Source organism: Lithobates pipiens, unplaced genomic scaffold (assembly GCF_037356315.1).
Source record: "Lithobates pipiens isolate NorthernLeopardFrog02 unplaced genomic scaffold, aLitPip1_a1.2 Scaffold_8, whole genome shotgun sequence".
Lineage (NCBI taxonomy): Eukaryota > Metazoa > Chordata > Amphibia > Anura > Ranidae > Lithobates > Lithobates pipiens.
The window spans coordinates 224,181,842-224,209,590 of NW_027507903.1; the positions used below are offsets into that span (position 1 = coordinate 224,181,842).

At 41.3% G+C, this 27,749-nt stretch overlaps 1 protein-coding gene across 1 annotated transcript in view; it reads left to right on the top strand.

Moving 5' to 3' along the window:
* The window catches only part of TMEM117 (transmembrane protein 117), a 399,054-nt gene that overhangs the window by 344,730 nt on the left and 26,575 nt on the right, over window positions 1-27,749 (top strand). Inside the window, exon 6 of the mRNA XM_077472802.1 lies at window positions 17,625-17,784. Within this exon, the coding sequence (XP_077328928.1) occupies window positions 17,625-17,784 (160 nt within the window). The remainder of the gene's footprint in view (window positions 1-17,624; window positions 17,785-27,749) is intronic.

Genomic DNA, 27,749 nt, shown 5'->3' on the forward strand with positions numbered 1-27,749 from the left:
ACCATGACACTACCTGCCTGGAGTTTGCATGTTCTCCCTGTGTCCGCGTGGGTTTCCTCCGGGTATTTCAGTTTCTTCCCACACTCCAAAGACATGCTGGTAGGTTAATTGGATTCTGTCTAAATTGTCCCTAGTATGTATGAATGTGAGTTGGGGACCTTAGATTGTAAGCTCCTTGAGGGTCGGGACTGATGTGAATGTACAGTATATGTAAAGGGCTGCGTAAATTGATGGCGCTATATAAGTAACTGAAATAATAATAATAAACTGATAATCAGTAAAGGCTTTTCAAGCATGTCCTATGGACACTTTTGGGTACCATAGTTTTTCACAATATCACACAATGTTAAGGCTTGACATGTTTTGGTATCTATTTACTAGACACAACCCCGTATTTTATGTTTTACCAAAAATGAGCATTACATTGTGTTGTGGTGCACTGAAATTCATTTTAAGCACTTCCTGACCAACCGCCACCGATATATTGCGCCAGGGCGGCTCTATTGCGTAAATTGCTGTACCAGTACGACGCTTCGTGTAATATATACAATGGGCACCGCCACCCGCCATCACTCCTTAGAGAGGCAGAACTGTACTCCCAGTCAGTCCACTCCCCCCACAGTTAGAAACACCTCCCTACTACACACCTAACCCCTTGATTGCCCTCTAGGGTTAACCCCTTCCCTGCCAGTGTAATTTATACAGTAGTCAGTGCATTTTTATAGCAGTGATCCCTGTATAAATGTCACTGGTCCCAAAAAAAAGTGTCTGATCTGTCCCCTATAATGTCGCAGTCTCGCTAAAAATTGCTGATCACCGCCATTACTAATAAAGAAAAAAAAAGTGCCATAAATCTATCCCCTATTTTGTAGATGCTATAACTTTTGTGCAAACCAATCAAAATACGCTTGTTGCGATTTTTTTTTTTTTACCAAAAATATGTAGAAGAAAACATACAGGCCTAAACTGAAGAAGAAATTTTGTTTTTTTACTTTTTTATTTTGGATATTTATTATAGCAAAAAGTAAAAAAATATTGTTTTTTTTTGTTTGTTTTTAAATAGAGCAAAAAATGAAAACGTAGAGGTGATCAAATACCACGAAAAGAAAGCTCTATTTGTGGGAAAAAAGGACATCAATTTTGTTTGGGTACAACGTCGCATGACCGTGAAATTGTCAGTTAAATTGTCAGTGTCGTATCGCAAAAAAATAGCCTGGTCATTAAGGGGGTAAATCCTTCAGGGGCTGAAGTGGTTAATATGTTTTTCCTGAAAATGTGATAAACAGTTGCAGTAAGTTTCTAGCAAATAATGCAGATGTTAACATGTCTGTGAAAAATATTCTTGGTAGAAAAGTCTGTAAGCTTACTAGGTGGCAAAATCAAAATTTTAATTAAAATATGGGTGTGCCACCCTTCTAGGTTTTTCCTACTGCTTCTCACAATGTAGAGCTAGATACACATCGTGATTTTATTTTTATTCTTTTGTCTAAATTAGCCAAATTAATTAAAGTGCACTTCTTATGTCGCTGATATCTTACGTCAACAATCACTATAAAGTAATTTAGGTTTGGCCTTGTAGCTAATGAGTATAGTTGTCAATGTATAAGGCTGGATTCACACCTATGCAATTTTAGTGTTTTTTGCATTTTGCAGATTTGCATTGCAGTCCATTTAACATGGTTTCCTATGGAACGTTCTGTAGTGCAAATCTGCAAAATGCAAAAAGCACAAAAAATGTATAGGTGTGAATCCAGCCTAAATCTCTAAATGTTTTATGAATTTTGAAAAAAGCAAGCATGTAAAAAAAATGTGAACGCTACATAAAATTAGGTATGTGCTGCAATTTGAACTAAAAAATATCTGCTCATTGAAAATACATATACTTTCCCTTTAGAAATAGCAAATTAAATAGAACTACAAAACTGTGCTGGTGGAGGAAGTAAGGTGTGATTTGAAACACGCAATGCCCATCATGTACTCAAGCCTCACAGTTCAATTTTGCATTTGATTAATGTAATCCAGCATTTCAATTCTGTTCTTTACAAGTCATATTGTATTTAAGATTTAAATGCTGCTGGTCTGATTTATTACCTACTCAAAAATAGTAAAGGATGCGGTTTACTAGATTTGTGTTTAAAACGGAAACTAAAGCTTGACAAGTCCTCTGGTAAATCTTTATCCCAAAATATAGGAAATAATAGTAATGAATGGCAGGGTTGTGCTCCTTGTCAATCACATGCACTGCCAATATAATGTGTACCCTAAAAAGTTCATACTTCCCATGTATGAATTTGTTTCCAAGCTGTGTATTAAAGTGTAACCAATTCATTTCCGAGCTGTGTATTAAAGTATAACAAAAGGCACAACTTTTTCTTTAGTTTTGGATAGATTGTAGAGGGCTTAGAACACCCGTTGGGCTTTTATTGTTGTCTGTGTCCCCATTAGGGAGATTCATCCTCTCTATTTGTCCTGCTTGCCATTAGGCTTGAAAGTAAAAGAAAATCCAAATTCAGGGCTTTCCCCAGAAAATGTAATACAATTGAAATTTTCCAATGGGGACACTAGTTCTGGTGACCTGGAAGTCCCAGACGGATCCCCCTTATTTGCAAGTATTTTCTCTCACTTCCTGTTTTAGTTATGGGGCAGGAAGTGAAGGGTAATCTCCCCAATGGGACACAGATGACAAAAAACAAACAGGGGTTATAACCCTTCCTTACTCTATCCAAAATGAAACAAAAAAAAAAAGTTTTGCCTACAGTTCTACTTTAAAGGGGTTGTAAAGACCATTGTGATTTACAGTGGTGCGAGCCAATGGCTGTGTTGCTTTCAATCTTTCCACTCTCGCCAATCAACGGCCAGGCTGAGCGACGAAGAGGACATTGGGGGCGAGCACAGCAGGTGAACGGGCTTAGGTAAGTAAAATGGGGGGGCCGGTATTGTTGGATGTTTTTTCAGCTTTATGCATAGGATGCATTAAGGTGAAAAAACGTGAACCTTTACAACCGCTTTAAGATGCTGGCATAATAGTCGCCTTGACACCAAAGTTGTAGCAGCACTATAAAATGTGCAACTGTCTTTTTGGCAGCAAGTGTATCAGTATATTACATACTCTTCTAAGTCTGACACCTATGTTAAATCTATCCAAAGCTTTTCTCAATAGCGAGATCAAGGGGATCTCCTTAAATTTCAATTTCTTCTTATGACTCGTGCAATTGTTATGGCAATATATCCCTATATTTGAAGCTAAGCCCCGAATCCACTGGACCATGATCAATAAAAACATAACAGCTCAGCTCCAAAGTACAATGCCCAAATCCCACTGTGTCTGGGACCCTTGAATTGTGGAATTTCACTTGTGAGATTTTGATTACTGCCTCCTGGTGTGTTATGGCTTGCCTCTCTATAACCACAGTCACAAGAACTATGGAACCCCCCCCCCCCATCCTATTTTGTTTTCCTCTACCCTTCCTCCCTCCTTTTTTCCATCTTTTTCTCTTTCTTCTCTTCCCACACTTACCTTTTCATGTTCTTGTACTGATGGTTAGACATCCCAGTTCTCGAACTGATAATTTTCTCATGAGCCCTTCCTGAAGCCAGTACTGTTGATGCACGCACGTATGTATGTATGTATGTATAGTATGTATTTCATTGCTAATCTTATGGTGCTTTGACACAATTGCTTCAACTGTGTATCTTTATCTGATGCTTACACAATTGCTTCAAAGCATTTTAGGCACATTTTTCAGTTTTTTTCTTGAGATTTTTTCTTGAGATTCAATAACAATATTGAATATGAAAAAAAATATGTGCAACTGTCCTAATATATAGTATAATGTGGTCATCGATATTTGTGTTTTGTAAACACTAAATAATGGTAGACAACAGCACCAAACATAGAATTGTTATAGGTGGCAGCAAAATAAAACATGTACAGTATACCGCCTGAAAGATAAAAGTACAAAGTCAATAAAAATAAAAAAAAGGCTCGTTGTGGCCATATAGTATGCACCGTTTATCAGTGTGGTGCAGGGGCCCCCGGACTCGGGGGTTATACCTCCCCCTGGGAACACCTGTGCCGAGTGCACTTTCCATCTTAACACACGTGGTGTTTTAAGCCTTCCATTGGAATTGACCATGCTCCAGGGGTCTCGGGGGGGGGGGGGGGCTGTCCCGGCACAGTTTGATCCCCTTAGGGATGTCGGGGGAGCTTCCCAGAGAAACTGTTTCCAGGAGGCACGGGTTCCACGGGGTAACACCTGGGGGGCCTCGGTCTTGCCATTCTCAGCATACCTCAGGTGGCTTTTCTGGAATGCCATGGAATACACCAATGGCTTGCCTACTAATGGCACCACATTTTATCTATAATCTTGGCGCTATGCATCTTGCCTCTTTGCATCGACTGTATGTAATATTGTGTTTTGCGTTGTATTTGACTTTAATAATAATAAAAACTTTGAAAGTAAAAAAAAAAAAAATGAAAAAAAATCTAGTAGCAGTCACATGAGCATATTTAGTGTCTCAAACTACTGAAATATGCTAATATAATCTTCTTAAACTACTAAACCCACAACAGTAAAATCAGTCTATATATGCACTAATGCATGCGTGTTATACTCACTGTGGAACCTAAGGGGTTAATCCTCTGCATTGTGTAAAAAGGCTGTTTGATCCTGTCTCAAACTACTGAAATATGCTAATATAATCTTCTTAAACTATTAAACCCACAACAGTAAAATCAGTCTATATATGCACTAATGCATGCGTGTTATACTCACTGTGGAACCTAAGGGGTTAATCCTCTGCATCGTGTAAAAAGGCTGTTTGATCCTGTATGCACAGGATTCTTGCATTGTTCCCAAAACATGTCCAGATAAGACAGTTACTGGAATCGGGCTGCACATGTTCAGTTTGGTGTGTATTGCTGGAGAGTGCATGTGATCAGCACAGGGCCAATCAGCACTGTCCAAACAGAGGGTCAGGGGTCCTGCATCTTGATAGGACAGACAGTGCAGTATGCAAACTCCTCCTATGAGCTTTAACCAGACACTGATATACAGTAAATGTCAATAAGTGTTAAACTAAATATATAACAGTCAAGTGGTGATAACTTTAAATATTCAATGACCCTGCCGTGATAATAACATATGCAAAAGATTAGTGAAAAATTGTAAAAACCTGTACTCAAAAAAACAAACCAAAAATATGTGAATATGTGTAAAAAAACAAACAAACTCCTAGACCCAGAAAAAACACACACAAAATAAAGTGTTCTAATAATCAAAAATATGTGATCATATGTCCAATGTATGTTTAAAGATCCACAATATGATTCTCCAGTACATGTATATCCAAACATGGCAAATAATAGTGTGATCCTTCTTATGATAACACCACATATAGTGACTAATCCTCCACCGTTTATGATCGAGATCACTCACTGATGTTTAGTGGCTGGTATTGGATAGACCAGCAAACAGGCATTTCTCTCTGCAGGGTGCAATAATCTGTAGCTCCATTTTAGTAGATATCCACGCACCTCCACTCTCAATGCTCCATAACATTGATGATCAGCAGACAGACAGGCTTACAGGGGGCAATACTCTGTGAATCTTGCAATGGATAATCTCAGCGATCCTCTGCTGTTACCAATCAGTACCTCCAGGAAAGTGCAGATATATGGATATATGAAAAGAAGAGCAGCATAGCATAAAATCTTTATTTTATTAAAATAACAGTACACTCACATATGGAGGTGTCCACTGACACAGGCATATAGACGTAAATACATATACATATACAGGCTCACTCCAGATCTGTCAATGCTGCAAGCAGACACCCGATGTAGTGTGGTGATGATACCACCAAGCAGCACACCCTATGTACGTTTTGTCATTAGACGTCTTCATGGGGCAGTGTTTCTATAGGACACAGAGAGCGCGGCTCAGCCCAGCTCCCTCCTCACTGGCTGTGATTGACAGCAGTGGGAGCCAATGGCCAGAGAGGAGGGAGAGACCCGGGAGAGACTCAGCTCTTGTGCACATCGCTGGATCAGGATCAGGCTTAGGTAAGTATTAGGGGGAAGCTGCACACTGAAGGTTTTTTACCTTCATGCATAGAATACATGAAAGTAAAAAACCTTTAGCCTTTAGAACCACTTTAATTTAGCATGATTGCAACACTTTCTGGATGGCATTAGTGTGTCACCAATTGGTTTCATATATTGTCTAAAAATTGGCATGCCAAAAACAAAACTGTCAAATCAATATGACCCTTTGTAAGTAGGTCCGTATGTCTATTTTTATAAACACTGCCCTTTCAGGGCTCTGGAAATAAGGATTGTGCCTCCAAAGCAATATAAAGATCATTCAATGTAAGCAGAAGGTCAAATATGATGTGATTGGGCTCCCTTCCCATTCAAGAAATGACAGGTTGCAGTTTGTACATTAGTAATTTTGTTTTAGCTCAAATGATTTTTTAGAGTTTGTGCACAATATACCATAACTATACTTAACTAGCTAAGCACGTGTGTGCGTGTGAGCTACATCATTACACTGTGCTTTCATGTAATGAATTACACTGAAGTGAATAACGTGCCATTTTAATCAGTTAAGTACCTTGGTGACATTCACAGAAGAACAAGAGCACTTGGAAGGCCCTTAAGGTTTCCTTAGAATACTGTGTTTAGAAAAGCTAATACTGTGACTGCTTGCCAGGCAATATACTGTGTGTGTGTATGTATATCTATATATCTGTATATATATATATATATATATATATATATATAATTTTTTTTTTCTTTCATACAATATTCATAGGTCTCTACACTAATTTGCATTTTAAAGTATGGATCTATACTTAATAACTTGCTCTAAAAGAGTCATAAATAAAGGTTTAATTTATTAAACACGAATACTTAACACCCCCATGACATCTGGTTATTTGAATAATGCATCTTGATGAAAAAGTAACTATCATTTTGATTCATTCATAAAATGCAGTACATTTATTCAGGGTTAATTTTAAAAAAATGCAGGCATTGAAGTTTTCTAGTTGCCAATAGGGATGAGCTTCGTGTTCGAGTCGAACGTACGTTCGACTCGAACATTGGCTGTTCGGCCGTTCGGCGAATTCCGAACGTTTTGGCCGTTCGCGTCAAAATTCGAGTGACGCGCGCGCGGACCACAATGCACTGCGGTGGCGCAGTGCATTGCTGCCCCATGATTGGCCAAGCATGCACTGTGACCCCGCATGCTTGGCCAATCGCAGCGCCGGCAGCGAGGAGAGCCATGATTGGCCACAGGCATCCTGCCTGTGGCCAATCATAGCTCAGGCTGTGTAGTGCACGCCCCACACTATATAAGGCCGCCTTTGAGGCGGCCTCCTGTAGTGTGTTACTTAGCATCTGAAGCAGTGGGTGTTCTGTGTACCTTCAACACAGTACACACCAATCGTTTTTGGTTGATTTCCTATCTTGCTGCTGTGTAGTGGTTGTTGTCTGTGCCCTGACTGCAGTATACACCACTATATTCACCTCACCTATATAGCTAGTGATCTAGCTTTAACCACTTAACTGCCCATTGCCGATTAATGGCTTCAGGGCGGTTGTTTAACTCTGAGAGGCCGTTAATTAACGGCTTCCCAGAATTCTGCTCTCGCGTGCCCCGAGGTGCGCGCACTCGAGAGCATCCGTGACCGCCGCATCACGGATCACGGTAAACGGCCGCTATGATCACGACCACGTGATTGCTCCGTCAAATGACGGAGTGATCACTTGGAAACAAACCGGCGTCATGTTATGACGCCGGTTCCTCCCTCCCCTCTCTGTACCGATCGGTACAGCGGAGGGGAAAGAGATCGGTGTCAGCAGCGGTGTGGGCTGCATCTGCAGTGCCCACATCGCTGCTCACCGAATTTAACCCCTCAATTCCCTGCCAATACTCTGCAATACCAGTGCATACTCTGCAGTACCCTGCCATTACTCTGCAGTACCCCGCCATTACTCTGCAGTACCCCGCCATTACTCTGCAGTGCAGTACCCTGCCATTACTCTGCAGTACCCCCCATTACTCTGCAGTAACCCCCATTACTCTGCAGTAACCCTCATTACTCTGCAGTACCCCCCAATACTCTGCAGTACCCGCCATTACTCTGCAGTACCCGCCATTACTCTGCAGTACCCCCAATACTCTGCAGTACCCTGCCATTACTCTGTAGTACCCCCCAATACTCTGCAGTAACCCCCATTACTCTGCAGTAACCCCCATTACTCTGCAGTACCCCCAATACTCTGCAGTACCCGCCATTACTCTGCAGTACCCGCAATTACTCTGCAGTACCCCCAATACTCTGCAGTACCCTGCCATTACTCTGTAGTACCCCCCAATACTCTGCAGTACCCTGCTATTACTCTGTAGTACCCCGCCAATACTCTGTAATACCCTGCCATAAATTGCCATACCCAGCCATACTCAGAGATACCCAGCCATACTCGGTGATACCCTGAAATACCCAGCCATAGACGCCCCCCACCCCTCACCGCCCTCCGGTGCTTCTACCAACTCGCCAGTACGATCAAAGCCAGAATCTTTTTTTTTATTTTTTATTTCAGGCTTCCCAGCCTAGAGGTGAGATGTGGGGTCATATTGACCCCCCAGATTTCACTGTAAAGAGGACCTGTCACCCCATATTCCTATTACAAGGGATGTTTACATTTCTTGTAATAGGAATAAAAGTGATCAAAAATATATTTTTGGGGAAAAAAATGTCAAACTAAAATAAATAAAGTAAAATGAACAATAAAAAAATAAAATAAAAATTAAAGCGCCCATGTCCCCATGTGCTCGCATGTGCCACACATGTGAGGTATCGCCGAGAATGTTAGAGCGAGAGCAATAATTCTAGTCCTAGACCTCCTCTGCAACTCAAAACATGTAACCAGTAAAAAGAGCTTGCAGTCAGTAGTGTTAGGAGATAGTGCGTGCTGTCTGCGTGCTCTGTACCCAGTACATACCGCTATAATATAGGGCAGGCCCCTACTTTCAAACATCCAACTTACAAACATCTCCTACTTGCAAATGCAAGGAGACAGCAGCAAGTGAGATGAAAAAAGATGGACGACAAAACAAATTATACAGGGGTGATAACCCTTCCCTATGTTTTCCAAAAAGCTTAAAAATAGTTTTTTTGACTGGAGCTACACTTTAAAAATGTACCGGTTGAAAATGACAAACAGATTCAACTTAACACAACAAACCTACACAGTCCCTGTCTTGTTTGCACCGCCTGTATACTGCTGTTCTGAGTATATAGGGCCTGGGGGCCACACGCATTTCCTTTTTTTAATATGGGTACGGGGTTCCCCTTAATATGCGTACAAGACCCAAATAGGCTGGTAATGGGCAGGGAGGGCTACCCATGCCATGTTTCTCAATGATTTTCAACCATATTGCAGGAACCAGATATAACATTAAAACCGCAAGCAGTTTTAAATGGTGTTATTTCCGTTTAATGTCATTTTGTGCAGGGACTGTTCTAAACACGGGAAACACGTGGCACTTCACAGGCATACTACAGACACCCCCCAGGCACCATATTTAAAGGAATATTTCACTTTTTTTTTCACTTTAATCGTCATTAAAATCAGTGCTCCCACCAAAACGGCAGTTTTTAAAACTTTTTTTTGCAGTGACCCATGTCCCCTGGGGCAGGAGCCAGGTCCCCAAACCCTTTTTAGGACACTATCTTGCATATTAGCCGTTAAAATGAGCACTTTCCATTTCGAACGTTCGAGTCCCATAGACTTCAATGGGGTTCTAACGTTCGTACCGAACGCGGGGGTCGTTCGCAAGTTCTGGTGCGAACCGAACCGGGGGGTGTTCGGCTCATCCCTAGTTGCCAATATAATTGATATGCAAGTAAACCGTAATATTATATTTACAGTATGCCGGAATGTCTTTTCATGATATTAGCTTGCTCATGGTGTGCCCACCTCACTATGGCTTCTACTACAGCCATTCAAATTTCATGCTTACTGTTAAGGCTTGGTACACACATATGCAGTTCGCTTTTGATCTGTTTCTGCAGTGCTTTTGATGTGCGTTTTGATTTTTGCACATGTGATTTTGCTGCGATTTGCGTTTTTGCATGTTTTTGGGGCAATTTGTTGTTGGGCAGATCAAAAAAACAAAAAACGCATTATATGTTTTTTTGCAGCTTTTCCATTGAAGTATATTGAACCAAAAAAAGCACAGTTTTGCATTTTAAAAAAGTCCCTGGTCCTTTCCAAATACGCAGAGGCTGAAAAAACATAGATGTGAACGCGTCCCATGACACATTATTTAAAAATTGTGCTGAATTCAAATATTTAGTACAAATTATAGGTGGAATTTTCAACATCCTCGGATTAAAGTAGAAATATAGGCAAAACTTTTTTTCTTTGTTTGCCATCTGTCATATTGTGAAGATTTTCCTCCACTTCCTATCCCATAGTCCTATCTTAATTTGCATAATTCTTGCAAATTAAGGGAATCTCTTGAGGCCCCCAGGTCACCAGAACGCCCATTGGAAGATTTCCCCTCCATTACTGGTCTGGGGACAACCCAAAATGTTGTATTTGCTTTGAGGGATAATGGTAAATAGGACAAATGGAGAAGGTGAATCTCCCTAACAGGAGCAGAGGTAGTAATAAAAACCTGACAGGTGTTCTAATCCATCTCTACTCTAGCCAAAACTAAAAAAAAAAAAAAAAAAAAAAAAGTTTGCCTGTAGCTGTACATTAACTACATACATTGTCTATAATCTACAGAAAAGCTTTAAAGAATTTGTAAACTCAATGTTTCATATTCCTGATATTTGTCTATTGTACCCTGTACTTGTATGAAAAAGTATCCTGTTCTATCCTGTATTGCTTCCTTTGTGTAAAATCCCTGGTGTCCCTGCCAGTCCCTCTCTGCGTTCTTATTTAAAACTGACCACGCTAGGCATTGGAGCAGTGTGGTCAGTTCTGTAGCTGTGCTGGGAACAGCCTGCCCCCCTCCAGTGATTAGACAAACAGGTAGACAGCAATAAAGAACAAGGACCTTTGTCCTGAACCCAACGTTCTGTACCTATGTAGCAACAGCTGTCTCCTATAGCAACAAAAAACTCACAACACCGTGCAGGGTTTCCTTGGATGAGACCCTCTTGATGCCTTCCCAGCCTCTCCACAGCCCCTGGTTCATGAAGAGTAACCTTTAATACTTCATCTCAGAACTCCATCATTTTCCTCATGCCTCCAGGCAACAAAAGGCTCTCTGGAAGAGGCTCCAACACATGGTCAACCTCAAACTCCAGGCCTCACCCAACACAGCTGTTCCTCACACATCCACTCTAGACCAAGGTCTGTGTGGGAGGACCCTGATCACCTAACTTCCTCCAAATATATACTCCCTCCCAGCATGCTCAGTGGCCTGAAACTTCTACTGATTGGCTGAAACAGATATGCAAATTCATAACTCACTGCAGCTCATCATACTAATTCTAAAGGCAACAGTGCCACCTATTGACAGAAGGGAAGAGCTACAGTTAAACCAGGCTTAGGAGAGAACTCAAATGATCACAAAGACTATAAATCAGATAGTTACCACTCGGCACAGTTACATTTACCAGTAGCCCCTGTTTAAGGTCCTCCCCCCACACTCGCTGTCACAATTTTTAAAAAAGTGGCCGTGCAAGGCTACACCCACCTGTCCGCGTCATTCTTTCACAGGATTCCGTGAATGTGAAAACTGCAAGTATCCACTAAGCCCTAACATTTGTGTGAAATGCGTCTACCTTTTTGACCTCTGCTCCATCTGTCAACCACTTGTCATATGAAGCTTCAATAGTTTCATTTTGCAAGTGGAAAAATGAGGGCTGGCAAGGAGCATGGCTGCCTGGGAATGAGTGGACGAGCACCGCCGACAGGTGGGGATGACTGAGAGACGTTCTCCCAGAGGAAGAGAGGTTTCGGCCATGTCATCATAGCGGAAAGATCCGTGGAGGAAGAGGAGAGCAGCTTGATCACAGAGCAGGGTTTGCCCGCTGTATCAGCTTACATTAGAATTTCAGGCCGCACGCCGTCACACACAGCCCCGCCCTCCTGACCCCGCACCTGTGACAGACAGAATGCGCCCTGGCATTTGACCGCCATTCTGTCTGTCACAGGTGCAGGGTCACGCATCTTTCCGCTATGATGACATGGCCGCCTCCTCTCTTCCTCTGGGAGAACGGCTCATATCATCATAGCAGAAGATGCATTGGAGGAGGAGGAGAGCTGGCTTGATTAAAAAGTGGGGGTTTGCCCACTGTAACAGCTTACATTAGAATTGCAGTCCATGCGCCGTCACACACAGCCCCGCCCTCCTGTCCCCCACACCTGTGACAGACAGAATGCGCCCTGGCATTTGACCGGCATTCTGTCTGTCACGGGTGCAGGGTCAGCATCTTCTGATATAATGTTCCAGCTGCCCCCTCTGCACGGGTGAGGCTGCAATGATGGTTGCAGGTGAGGTTGCAATGATGGACGCGGGTGAGGCTGCGTTGGTAGGCATTGGTCACGCTGCATTGATGGACACGGGTGAGGCTGCGTTACTGGGCATGGGTCACGCTGCGTTGATGGACACGCGTGAGGCTGCGTTGATGGACATGGTGAGGCTGCATTGATGGGCATGGGTGATAAAGTTGTTGTTAATATTTATTTGTGTAACTTAGTTCTACATAAAACATTGTAAAACAGTGTAATTTCATGAGAATTTATGAAGGCGTGTATAGGGGCGGGTTATGGTAGGAGTTGGGTGGGGCAACTGGTTGCGGGTAACCATTAAGGTCTGGCTAGTAGCTCAGGACTTAAAATTTTGAGTCCTTCTCTAGGTAGTTCATTGATTCATCCTGTCATTGTTTAACTGCCTGCTTGTATGAGGTACAAGCAGACAGCTTACACAGATAGTCTGCAGGAGTCCTGCATTGCACCCATAATCTGCTGATCACGGGTGCAATGCTTAGCAGGTTCCTAGCTAAAAAAAAAAAACAAATGCACATTTTCTTACACGCAAAAAGATGTGTATTAATTATAATTTTTTTTACAAAGGTGAACTTATCCTTTAAAGTTGTACTTCATCTTCAAATTCTGTCAGTTCAATTTTCCAATCCAGTGGCTGATTGAGAGGTCTGCAATATATTTATTACAGAGATACACTTGTTCTATAGTGGCAATATGTCACAAACCTAAGCATTCCACAGCGACCATAAGAAAAAAAGAAAATTGGCAGATGTCCCCTTTAGTTAAATCTACAAATGATCATTATATATGGGTGCACTTGAGCCAAACTTCCTTACTGGTTTTTTAATTTGATAAACAGCCTCTTGACCAATAGGAAGGCTCAGTCTTGGAGGACAGCAAGACAAAGCTTGACTTTTACAGGGAAATTTAATATTTGTATTTAACTTACAGTGGTGTGAAAAAGTGTTTGCCCCCTTCCTCATTTCCTGTTCCTTTGCATGTTTGTCACACTTAAGTGTTTCGGAACATCAAACCAATTTAAACAATAGTCAAGGACAACACAAGTAAACACAAAATGCAATTTGTAAATGAAGGTGTTTATTATTAAAGGTGAAAAAAAATCCAAACCATCATGGCCCTGTGTGAAAAAGTGATTGCCCCCCCTTGTTAAAACATACTATAACTGTGGTTGTCCACACCTGAGTTCAATTTCTCTAGCCACACCCAGGCCTGATTATTGCCACACCTGTTCACAATCAAGGCATCACTTAAATAGGAGCTGCTTGACACAGTAAGGTCCACCAGAAGATCCTTAAAAGCTACACATCATGCCGAGACCCAAAGAAATTCAGGAACAATTGAGAAAGAAAGTAATTGAGATCTATCAGTCTGGAAAGGGTTATAAAGCCATTTCCAAAGCTTTGGGAATCCAGCGAACCACAGTGAGAGCCATTATCCACAAATGGCGAAGACATGGAACAGTGGTGAACCTTCCCAGGAGTGGCCGGCCACCCAAAATTACCCCAAGAGCGCAGCGACGACTCATCCAAGAGGTCACAAAAGACCCCACAACAACGTCCAAGGAACTGCAGGCCTCACTTGCCTCAGTTAAGGTCAGCGTTCATGCCTCCACCATCAGGAAAAGACTGGGCAAAAATGGCCTGCATGGCAGAGTTCCAAGGAGAAAACCACTGCTGAGCAAAAAGAACATCAAAGCTCGTCTCAATTTCTCCACAACACATCTTGATGATCCCCAAGACTTTTGGGACAACATTCTGTGGACCAATGAGACAAAAGTGGAACACTTTGGAAGGTGTGTGTCCAAGAATATCAGGCGTAGAAGGAACACTGCATTTCATAAAAAGAACATTATACCAACAGTAAAATATGGTGGTGGTAGTGTGATGGTCTGGGGCTGTTTTGCTGCTTCAGGACCTGGAAGACTTGCCGTGATAAAAGGAACTATGAATTCTGCTGTCTACCAAGAGATCCTGAAGGAGAATGTTCGACCATCTGTTCGTGTACTCAAGCTGAAACGAACTTGGGTTCTGCAGCAGGACAATGATCCTAAACACACCAGCAAGTCCACCACCGAATGGCTGAAGAAAAACAAAATGAAGACTTTGGAGTGGCCTAGCCAAAGTCCTGACCTGAATCCTATTGAGATGTTGTGGTATGACCTTAAAAAGGCCGTTCATGCTCGAAAACCCTCTAATGTAACTGAATTAGGACAATTCTGCAAAGATGAGTGGGCCAAAATTCCTCCAGGACGCTGTAAAAGCCTCATTGCACGTTATCGCAAACGCTTGGTTGCAGTTGTTGCTGCTAAGGTTGGCCCAACCAGTTATTAGGTTTAGGGGGCAATCACTTTTTCACACAGGGCCATGATGGTTTGGATTTTTTTTCACCTTTAATAATAAACACCTTCATTTACAAATTGCATTTTGTGTTTACTTGTGTTGTCCTTGACTATTGTTTAAATTGGTTTGATGTTCCGAAACACTTAAGTGTGACAAACATGCAAAGGAACAGGAAATGAGGAAGGGGGCAAACACTTTTTCACACCACTGTAGGTTGCCTATTTTTCTTAGATAAATACCGATCCTTTTGATGCGCTGTAACCTTTGCATTTAGTGAGCATGTAAAGAAAAATATTTCACACTGTATCTTCAAAGGCTATAAAGAAAATTGATTTCTCTTCAGGTTCAAATCAAAGAGAAAATAAATCCAAAAATCTTGCTATATTTTTGGCACAGAGTTTTGGAACGTTTGCAAACCAGTGAAACAATGCATACAAATTTAATAATTTGACTGAATCAGCTTATTTAGGTACCTCTTGCAACTGCATATGAAGTCAAGGGCATTTAAAATATGTTCTGTCAGCCAGAGCAATGAGGACTTATGCTTAAATATACCTTGCCAAGTCAGAGTTTGGGGAGTGAATGATGAACAAGCAATATATTCTCTTCATACGGAATTATTTTTGTAGCAATTTTGTCTGCACAGCCTGATAGTGAAAGTTAGGTAAAGTAAAAGTGCAGCATCAATATAAAAAGTTATTTTATAATGGAAGCCAATATTACTATAGATTAATATTATGTACGATGTTTATTAAAACGGAGTCTAATCCAGATTCATAAGCATGTCTAGATTTAATCTCATTTTCCAGTATTTACTTAGTATTTTACATTTTTTAAGTTTATTGAAAGCTTACATAACATGTAATAGATATGAAATTTCACATATAAACAGCAGCATGAGAAATGTCAGTTTACATTTTAAAAGAGCGTAATATATTATTGAGAGTAAATCAATGTAACAATGAATATAGGTAATTCGGTTTTAGGAAAAAAGAAAGGTAGGGTGGGGGGATCAGATTTTCTGCAGATTTTTCCCTTCAGGTTTGCCAAAACCATGCCGTGCAAGGGTCTGCCTGATACAAATTGAAATTCCTAAGGTTTGACCTCATATTATATGGTTTTGGTAAATCTGAAGGAAACACTCAACAGAAAAACTGACAGTGTGTATGGGGCTTAAGAATTGGGTTAAAAGGAGGGTGGGCATATAGATGAACATTGTCATATCTAGTTTAGATCGTCACTCATTACAGGCTGTGCATTATCGGGACAGGAAACGGCATAGATTCCCATGGGAGTCTATGGCCGGAAGTGGGTGCAAATACCTGTCTTAGACAGGTATCTGCAACTCCTCCCCCCTGAAAGGTGCCAAATGTGACACCGGAGGGGGGGGAGGGTTCCGATGAGTGGAAGTTCCACTTTAGGGTGGAACCCCGCTTTAAATGCCCAGCCATGGGTCGGGAGCACGCCGCCAGCGGCGCGCTCCTGACCCGGTCCTGAGCTCCGCGACCGTGGCCGTGGGACCAGCAGACCCGATCGCCGCTGGTGTCCCGCGATCGGGTTACAGAGCTGAATAACGAGGCGAGGTCTGTGTAAACAAACCTCTCCTCGTGCTTCCTACTGAGCCTGTCACTGATCGTCGGTTCCCTGTTATAAGGAAAGACGATCAGTGACATCAGACGCCAAGCCATGCCCCCCTGCAGTTAAAAAAAAAACACACACTTAACTCCTCCCCACCCTCTAGTGGTTAACTCTTCCACTGCCAGTGTCATTTACACAGGAATCAGTGCATTTAAATAGCACTGATTGCTGTATAAATGACAATGGTCCCAAAAATGTGTCAAAAATGTCTGATGTGTCCGCCATAATGTAGCAGTCACAATAAAAATCGCTGATTGCCACCATTGCTAGTAAAAAATAAATAATAATAAAAATGCTATAAAACTGTCATTTCTTCAGAGTTGTCACATCAAAAGATATAGTAAAATATTTACAAAAATGTGAGGGGTGTATTCACTTTTGTGAGATACTGTATGTCTTAAATAATATTTGACCTAACACATGTGGACCCTAAATCACAGTTAAGCCCCTTTCAGACCGGGGGCCTTGGTCAGCAGACCTGCTGCCCAGCGCGCAATCTGTCTGTTGATCTCCGCTAAAAAGGCGGATGACAGGTCCTTGACCGCTCCGCTTATGCAGAGTGGACACAGAAACGGCCTGCTGTCCACTATGGGCGGTCGGATAGAAATGGACCGATAAGTCCATTTCCATCTGACTTTTATGGGAAACAGATCCCCCATCTAGCTGTTTTTAGGACCAGATCGATAGGTGACCGCTGTCAATGCACACCCGCTGCTCCATAGAGGGCAATCGATGGTCCAATCGGGTCCACTTAAAAAAAACTGGCAGGCAGACCAGATCAGTCCGCCCATGTGAAACAGGCCTTACACAGAAAAAATATGGACGTTGCAAAATAATATATTATTTATAGCACTTATTTATTTGTGTTTTTAATGCTGGTTGTGTATGTAAATATAAGAAACTGAAAAGTCAATTGGGCTTTAAACGTAAAAATAGAATAAATGAAAAATAAGAATTATTTAGGAATTAGTATGATTATGTTTGTATTTTTAGCTGCATGCTTGCTAAATATTTTTTTCTTAAATGCTTGTTATTTTGTATATTTCTGTGCATTTTGTTCTTTAGTCACTGAATATGCCCTTGAGAAAGGTAATCTATATTTCTTATAGGACAGTGTTATTCAGTCTGACCTCTGTGGTTGTTCTTGTCATCACTACTGACTGGATAAGCTGGGACAAGCTGAATCGTGGATTTCTACCCAGTGATGAAGTCTCAAGAGCTTTTTTGGCATCCTTTATCTTGGTTTTTGACCTTCTCATTGTTATGCAGGTATGTTGGTACAAATGTTGTGCCTTTGTTTAAGGTTTTAACACCAACACCAACATTGTATATACGGATAGTAAATGTTTGCTTTTCTTTTTGTTCTTTTAAATACAAGCTTTGGTGCTCTCATAACCACAGATAGGTAAGTTATATTAAAAGCTAGTCGTATACGGAGTTAAAAAGTGTTATTTAGAAATACAGGCTGTTTTAACACAGGAAAGCAGATGGAACCAAATGTTTCTTTTTCCAAAAATGAAAATATATGCAATCCTTGATTTACACGATAGTATCATAGGTCATGACCAAATGTCACTCTTGACATATCAATAAAGAACAATGAAAAAAAAGTAAACCGTCCTGGGATTGGTGCATTGCCAATGTGTCCGAAGAAAGCATTTTGAATTTTGTATTGCTATTAGAGAGCTTTCCACTCACCTTCTGTCCTGTGGACAACCTTTTTAATAGACAGGAAGTGGAAGGAATCTCTGCAACGGAAACTCCAATGACAGTAAAACCTGACAGGGATCCTAATCCTTCCTCACTATCCAAAACGAAAAAATACGTTTTGGCTATAGATACACTTTAAGTTTAATGAAGCTGTCTTTTTCATGAATCATTTTTGAAACCTTCCTCCTGCATGCATGAAATAGGTTGCAAAGTTGTATGTTGATTTAGCCACTTAATTAGGTTGTATTTGAAATGAGATGTTACATAATCCATTTAATGGTAATAGCATCCAGTATTTTGTGTCAGTGCCTTGTTGCTCCTAGTATTACACTATCACTACCATTCCGTGGGTACCTAATTGAAGAGACAGTGACAAGGGAAATCAGTGTTTGTCAACTTTCTTGATATAGGGGGCCTCAAGTGCAGCTTCTGATATTACCAAAGTTTTGCATGTAATATTGAACTTTATGATCAGAAAGCTGTTGGAGACTGCAGTCATGCAACAGGAGATTGATTGTCAAAGACTGTGAACATGCTTGTAGGCATTTTTGGAGACTAAGGATGAGCCGAACACCCCCCCTGTTCGGTTCGCACCAGAACCTGCGAACAGACCTAAACTTCGTGTGAACTTTAGAATCCTATTAAAGTCTATGGGACTCGAAAGTGCTAATTTTGAAGGCTAATATGCAAGTTATTGTCATAAAAAGTGTTTGGAGACCCGGGTCCTGCCCCAGGGAACATGTATGGAGGCAAAAAAAAAGCTTTAAAAGGTTTTTTTTTTCGGGAGAAGTAATTTTAATAATGCTTAAAGTGAAACAATAACAGTATAATATTCCTTTAAATATGATACCTGGGGGGTGTCTATAGTATGCCTGTGAAGGGGTGCATGTTTCCCATGCTTAGAACTGTCCCTGCACAAAGTGTAATTTCTGCAGGAAAAAAAGTCATTTAAAATCACGACTATAATGAATTGTCGGCTCCCCGTAATACAGAGAAGTCATTGAAAGTCATTGATGAAAAAAAAAAAGAGTGGGGTTCCCCCAAATTCAATTACCAGGCCCTTCAGGTCTGGTATGGATATTAAGGGGAACCCTGCGTCAAATTTGAAAAAAAAATGACTTGGGGTTTCCCCCAAATATCCATACCAGACCCTTTATCCGAGCACGAAACCTGGCAGGTCGCAGGAAAAGAGGGGGGTGAGAGCGCCCTCCCTCCTGAACCATATCAGGCCACATGCCCTCAACATTGGGAGGATGCTTTGGGCCCCCCTAAAGCACCTTGTCCCCATGTTGATGAGGACAAGGGCCTTGTCCCCACAACCCTGGCCGGTGGTTGTGGAGGTCTGCGGGCGGAGGGGTTTATCAGAATCTGAAAGCCCCCTTTAACAAGGGGACCCCCAGATCCCGGCCCCCCCTCCTGTTTGAAATGGTAAGGGGGTACAAAAGTACCCCTACCATTTCACAAAAAAAGTGTAAAAAATAGTTTAAAAAGACACACACCCCGTTGCAAAAAGTCCTTATAAAAAAGAATCCAGTGGTGGTAATCCACTCTTGCTATCCAGCGACGGATGATCATCTCTCCGGGGTCCAGAGATGGCTGATCTGATCCAGCGACAGATGATCTCTCCCTCCAGCGCAGCGCATCCATCCTCTGTGTCCACCAGAGACACTGCGAGGATCCCGACAGCCTGACACTTTTTATATGAGGAGGGAGGGGCCACCCATCACCTGATCCCGCCCCCTCTAATGCAAGGGGAAAGTCCAGCTTCCCCAATGTCGTGCGGCTGACCCCGCCCCCCTCTGATGTAACGCAGGTTTCCGTTACACTAGCCTAGTCTCAAAATACCAAACTAATCGTCCTCTTCGTTCCTCCCAAGGCCTCCTGCTCTCTAGCTCCCTCATCTCCTCCTCCCATATCCACCTCCAGGACTTCTCCTGGGTCTCTCCCATCCTCTAGAATTCCTTACCCCAATCTGTCAAACTGTCTCCAAATGTATTCACTTTTAGGCGATCCCTCAAAACTTTCCTCTTCAGAGAAGCCTATCCTGCCTCCATATAACAACTGCATTATTTTCTCCATTAGCTCATCCCCCACCGCTATTATCCTTTTATAAAAACTTGACCCTCCCTTCTAGATTGTAAGCTCTAAGGAGCAGGGCTCTCTGATTCCCCCTGTGTTGAATTGTATTGTAATTGTACTGTCTGCGCTCAAATTGTCAGCGCTATATAAATCCTATATAATTATAATAATAATAGGAGAGAATGTAGGTCATATAGAAACTCTATAGAAGTTTAGGTAACACGTTTTTTGCTGAAAAAAGATGCTCAGTATATAGAAACCCGGTTCCAAAAAAGTTGGGACACTGTGTGAAATATACATTAAAACAAAATGCAATGATTTGCAAATCTAATAAACCCTCATTTTATTGTCAATAGAAAATAGAAAACAAATCAATTGTTCAAATTCAGAAAATGTACCATTTTAAGAAAAAAAATAAGGTAATTTTGAACGTGATGGCAGCAAGACGTTTCAAAAAAGTTGGGACAGGGCCATGTTTACCACAGTGTAGCATCCCCTCTTCTTTTAACAACACTCTGTAAATGTCTAGGAACTCAGGAGACCAGTTTAGGGAGCTTTAGGAGAAGAATGTTTTCCCATTCTTGCCTGATATAGAATTCTAACTGTTCAACAGTCCTGTGTCTTCTTTGTTGTATGAAGTGCCAACTATTGTAATGTGCCAAGATGTGGCAAATATTTTTAATTGTTGAACAGTCTGGACAGCAGGTGGGCCTGTTAAGCACCCAGACGCTTCTACTATAAAGCCTTGCTGTTGTAATGGGTGTAGTATGTGGTGTAGTATTGTCCTGCTGAAATGTTTAAGACTCTGAAAAATATATTGTTTGTATGGGAGCATATACTTCTCTAAAACCTAGATAAATTTTTCAGCGTTGATGGTGTCTTTCCAGATGTACACGCTATCATAACATAACATTACCTAACATACTGTCAGATGCAGTCTTTTGAACTGAGCACTAATAAGCCAGAAGGTCTTTCTCCTCTTTAGTCCTGGGGACGCCATGCCCATGGTTGACAAAAAGAATGTCAAACTTTGATTTGCCTGACTTCAGAACCATTTTCCACTTTGCAACAGATCATTTTAAATGAACTCTGGCCCAGAGAAAACAGCTACGTTTCTGGATCATATTCAGATATGACCTCTTCTTTGCATGATAGAGCTTTAGCTTGCATTTTTGTATGGTATGGTAAACTGGGTTTCACAAACAGTGATTTTTGGTATATTTGAGCTCATGCGGTAATGTCCATCACAGAATCGCACTTGTTTTTAATGCAGTGCCATCCGAGGCCCAGAAGATCTTGGGCATCTAATATTGCATTTTGGCCTTGTCCCTTGCATTCAGAGATTTCTGCAGATTCCTGAAATCTTTTGCTATTATGTACTGTAAATGATGATATATTTAAAGTCTTTGCAATTTTACTAATTGTTTGAAGTTTATTAGAGGCAGCTTTTCACAGACTGGTGAACCTCTGCCCATCTTTAATTCTAGCCACTCTGACTCTCTAAGATGCTCTTTTTATACTCAATCATTTACTGACCTATTGCCATTTAACTAAATTAGTTGCAAAATGTTCTTCCAGCGCATCTTTGTTAGTAACACTTACTTTGCCATCTTTTTGTTACCCTGCCCCGACTTTTTTGCTGCTATCAATTACAAAATTACACTTTTTTTTTCTTAAAATAGTAATTTTCTCAGTTTAAACATTTGATGTTTTATATTGTAAAAATATATAGGTTTATGAGATTTTCAAACCATTGCATTCTGTTTTTATGTCGATTTTACACCGTGCCCCAACTTTTTTGGAATGGGGGTTGTATGTAACCTGATCATATAGATCTCACTTCTACCATCTGAGAGACTTTTTCTCCATAAGAAACAGTGACTTACAGCAGCCTCAGCCTCCTCCTTTTCATTTGTGTTGCTTTTGCAAAAGTGACAAAGTCTTAGGCAAAAAAATGGGTACTAGAAAAAAAACACACACACCAGTGGTCATAAACCTCTGCAATCCAAAGGATAAATTCATCTATGTTTAGTGTAACATGTTACTATGCAGCATCCCTGCTTACACCCCCCGGTGACAGTGGGCTGGGGCTCTTCTCCCTAAACCCGCTGTGACAAGCTCTGCCTGCACAACCAAGTCATTCATTCACAAAGATTTATGAATTATATGAAATATAATTCCCATCTGCTACAAGCAGATGGATTGTAGTTCTCAGTGATCTATGGCCGCACATTTTTATCTGAAAAATTGTGTGTATTTATTTACTAAGGGTGAACTTAGTCTTTAGGCCCTGTGTACATGAGCTTTTATTTTTATCAGAACTCCTTTTCTTCCCATACAAGTCAATAGGAACACAAAGGCAGCTTGAAGCAGCTTAGGAGGTGGTCAAATGCAGGTCAGAAGCCTCCAGAAGGGCTTATTCCTTGTGCCAGTCATGTTAGAAATTCTCTCAACTATGGTATCTGAAATAAAATCATTATAAAGTTATTTTTAGAGATCAAAACATTTCTGCCATTAGGTACACGTTGATTATGCCCTGTTAAAGATGTTATTCTTTTGTAGTAATAGACGTTTCAGAATATGACAAATGCTTACAGCAGCGTAGCCAAATAAAATATGACTGGATTTAATTATTTGCTCTTGTCAAATTCTGAGGCACTAAGAATAATGTTTGGAAATCATGAATATGCTAAATAAGGTTGTTTAAATAAAGATTGATTTATTTTGTTGAAGCGTTAACATGTTTTATTTAACAGAGAAGTATGGGTATTTGTCTATTTTGTTTTTAGATTCATACTTACCTAGGTTGATGCAGCATTGGTCAGATGCTGCATCTGTCCCCCAGTGCCTCTTAGCCTTTGTACACACGGTCGGACATTCCGACAACAAAATCTGTCGGATTTTGTCTGACGGATTTTGTCCGAAACTTGTGTTGCATACACACGGTCAGACAAAGTTGTCAGAAAATCCGATTGTGCGTAACGTGATGACGTTATTTAGTTACGATGGGACTACGTTCTGGCTAGTAGCCAATAGCTTTGGTCTAGGAATTTGATCTGAGCATGCGTGGCACTTTGTCCGATCGGAATCCTCTACACACAATCGGACAAAGTCCGATCGGATCGTGTTGTCAGAAAGTTTTATAGCCCAGCTCTAAAACTTTGTCCGTCGGATATTCCGACGGAAACAGTCCGTTGGAGCCCACACACAGTGGGATTATCGGACAACACGGTCCGATCGGACATTTTCTGTCATAATGTCCGACCGTGTGTACAAGGGCTTACACTGAGAACCGAGCAATTGAACACTGCCGATATTTCGGTTCTCACAGATCCATGAGCAGAGAGCTGCTCCCTCCTCACTCACTGGAGCACTGTGCTGTGGAGGGGGGTGGAGCGGCCGGCTCAGACTTTCAGCAGCTGAGCGGGGTGCAGGTCAAGCGATCATGATGATGCCCGAGCCTGAACGAACCTGTGACTTCAGCAGAGAGCGGACTTCAGCCCGCTGTCTCCTGAAAACGGGTCACAGGAGTCTAGAGCACTCCTGTGATCTGTAGAAGTATAGCCAAACCAGCTTTGGCTGTAGGTCTCCTTTAAGAATATAAACCAATATGAAAATAATTGACAAATATATAGATATATATTTAAGTGCTTATATTTTCTCCACTACAAGTGCCAGTGTTACCTGTACTGCAGGTTTAAAATCAATTGTGCAACTTTTTTTTTTTTTAAAGTCTCTTGCTCCATCCGTACAGTGTAAATAATTTTAAGGGTAGCACTGCCCCCCTGGGGACTGCTGATGATTACCTGCTCATCTGCACAGCCATGACCAAGGGAACCTTCCAACCCACCTTACACTCTGGGGCTGATTTACCAAAGCCATGCACCATGAGTGGAGGCGCAACGCACATTTTCATATTTATGAAACAGTGTGCGGGGAACAGATCGTGAATCCCCATTTACTATAGCGATCTCGGCGTACTGGAGAATGCAATCTGTGCGCCACTATGGAAATTACACAAGGCATCTTCAATTCAATATTAACAGAAGATGGAGGTGCTAATATTATGGGGTGATGTGAGGAAATTTAGTAGCAACTGCCCAAGTAACAAATATGCCCAAAATAGAATGAGAAAGTAACTTTTTCATAGAAAGCCTTCTGTGTCTGCAGGTAAGTTTAGAACTGCGTGAGATCAATGTAAGCAGTGCGCATGTGCAAACGGCTCTTACCCTCGTTCAAATACGTTTGTTCACTACACGGCCAAAATCTTAGTAAATGTTAAACAACGTACATGCAATTGCGTGGGTTGAACGGGCACACCTCTAAACTTGACATTTTTTTTTTTTACGCAGGTTCACCTTTATGTATTTTTTTTTAAGGAGATTCGAACAGAGGGCAAGTTACGTTGTCAACATGTGACATGTACCTTGTGAAAATTATGTAAAAAGACTCTCACTCCTCTAGCGCCTCCTTGCCTGGTCAGCAAGGGCATTTAACCCCTTGCTGACCGACTCGCCCTGATATACGTTGGCAAAAGGGCAGGTACAGGCATATTAATGTACCTGTACCTTTAAGACGCAGCATTGTTGGCGTGCGTGAGACCGTGCCTGCCGCAAGCTCCGTGAGTGTGATCGCGGGTCCCTCGATCGTCCCACGGAGAGGAAGAATGGGGAAATGCTGATGTAAACAAGCATTTCCCCATTCTTCCTAGTGACAGGACACTGATCACAGCTCCCTGTGATCGGGAGCGCTGATCAGTGTCATGTCACACGTAGCCCATCCCCCCCACAGTTAGAATTACTCCCTAGGACACACTTAACCCCTAGTGTTAACCCCATTCACTGCCAGTCACATTTACACAGTAATCGGTGCATTTCTAATCGCACCGATCGCTGTATAAATGTGAATGGCCCAAAATAGCTCCAAAAGTGTCCGATCTGTCCACCACGTTTGCACAATCCAATCAATAAACGCTTATTGCGATATTTTTTTTTTTTTACCAAAAATATGTAGAAGAATACTTATCAGCCTGACATAAGGAAAAAATGTTTTTTTATATATTTTTTGGGGATGTTTATTATAGCAAAAAGTAACAAATATTGAGTTTTTTCAAAATTGTTGCTCTTTTTTTGTTTATAGCGCGAAAAATAAATACCGCAGAGGTGATCAAATACCACCAAAAGAAAGCTCTATTTGTGGGGAAAAAAGGATGTCAATTTTGTTTGGGAACCCCGTCACATGACCAAAAAGGTCTAACTAGGCCATTGACATGCATCACAGTTGAACTTAGGAATGTGTCTTTGCAACATTAAACTAAATGAAATCCTTTCTTACTTTTGCTTGGGGATAGAGTGCAGAGGGAATAAAGTCTTGTCAGTTTTTGGGGGTGTCTGCACCCCTGATAGGGGGAAGACACCTCCCAAATTTTATCATTTTCTGTTTCAAATGTATTCACTTCCTGTCACATAGCCAAACAGGAAGTGAGGGTAAAACTCTACCAATGTCTTTCCTTGAGGGCATACAGGTCAATCTAACTAGTGTCCCCATTAGACAAATTGCACTCTAGCACTTTGTTGTGTACACCCCATATTATTAGGTATTTTGGGGTTTATTAAAGGTAAATACACTGTGCAATACAAGTGTACGTACTGTAAATCTGAGGGGAAGCACTGGTGATTTTATAATCCAATCATGTGGAAGCAGAAATACTGTTTATTTTATTTTCCTTGCATGTCCCCTTCGAATCTCCAGCAACTGCACTTCCAAATGCAAAGTGGATTTGCCTTTAGTAAATAAACTCCAAAGTCCAAGATACCTACTACCGTAATTTGGGATGTACACAGCAAAATGCTAGAGTGCAATTTACCTAAAGAGGAAAATATTTATACTCACCTCTGTGTTCCCAAGGAAAGACATTGGTAGGGTTTTACCCTCACTTCCTGTTTGGCTATTTGAAAGGAAGTGAATAAACTGACAAGACTTCTAATCCCTCTGCACTCTATCCCCAAGCAAAAATAAGAAAGGATTTCATTTAGTTTAACTTTGCAAAGACACATTCCTAAGTTCAAATGTGATGCATGTCAATGGCCCATTTAGACCTTGTTTAATAGAAAACAGCAGTTGCCTTTCACTAGAAACCTTTGTTAGTCCAATCCTGGAAATATGTATCTGCTTTACTATTAATTTCCCTAAAAATTGGGTTCCTGCAGCTAGATGCGCCAAATGCAATGCTGTGTATGTGAGATGCAAAACTGCTGTGTGCGCAGAGACCCGTGGCACATATCTGGTTTCCAGAAGTGATGGCCAGCACAAAGGAATGACATTAGGCCCCTCCAGGAAGTTGCTTGTACTGCTGCTAATTTCTTCTCATCACCATGCCCCGCTCACTGTTCTCTGAAGAAGAGATGATCCTTATTTGCAAATTAAGATAACTTTTTTATTTCTTTAAAACTGTGTTTTTGTGGGTCATGTGTGGAAGGAAACCGGAGTACCTGGAGGAAACCCACACAGGCACAGAGGGAACATGCAAACTCCAGGCAGAAGATGTCATGGGTGGGATTTGAACCAGTGACCCTTTTTGCTACTGGGTGAAAGTGCTAACCACTACACCACTGTGCTGCCCAGATATATATCTATAGATGTAGGTTCTTGTGTTCACCACCAGAGAGAAGTTGGATAGATGCCACACTCCCAATTCTGAAGGCATAATAATGGTCTAGTACAAGGGGCTTCAAACTGTGGCCTTCCAGTTGTTTAGGAACTACAATTCCCATTCTACCTAGTTATGTCTGTGAATGTCAGTTTTACAATGCCTCATGGGATGTGTAGTTCTGCAACAGCTGTAGAGCCGTAGTTTGGAGATTCCTGATCACTATAACATGTCTTGAAAAAAGGTGGTTTCTCATGTGCCTTGTATTATGCCAAAGAAATATGGTTTGGAAAAGACAAGTGGGTCATGGCACATCTACATTCCAAATTTGGCACTTAAGATGGTAATGCACTATGCAATCTGGTTGGCCAATCTCTGTACAACGTTCGGTTAATGACTTTTCCAGCACATCGATTAACTGACGCAGCTCATTCTTCTTAGTAAATCAGCCCCTCTGGGTTCAGACATCCTTGTAACACTGTGCATCAGGAATCAAATAACTCAGTAATATTAGGTTCTGAAATATTTTACGTGAACCAGATAGAGCAAGTTATTTAACAAACAGAAGTAATGAATCTGCTGAGCTGGGATAACAGCGGCAACTCTGCAAATAAATTCCTCCCAATGTTACAAACAATGGTTCAGCAACGAAAAATGTTATATACATATATGTACACTATATTTAGATCCAAAGTCCCCTCCTAGCGGATGTTTCAGTTAACTACTTATGTGGCTACTTTAAGAAAGATGTAATCTAGCCAGCCTATGCTATCCTATAACTAATGACAAAACAGTT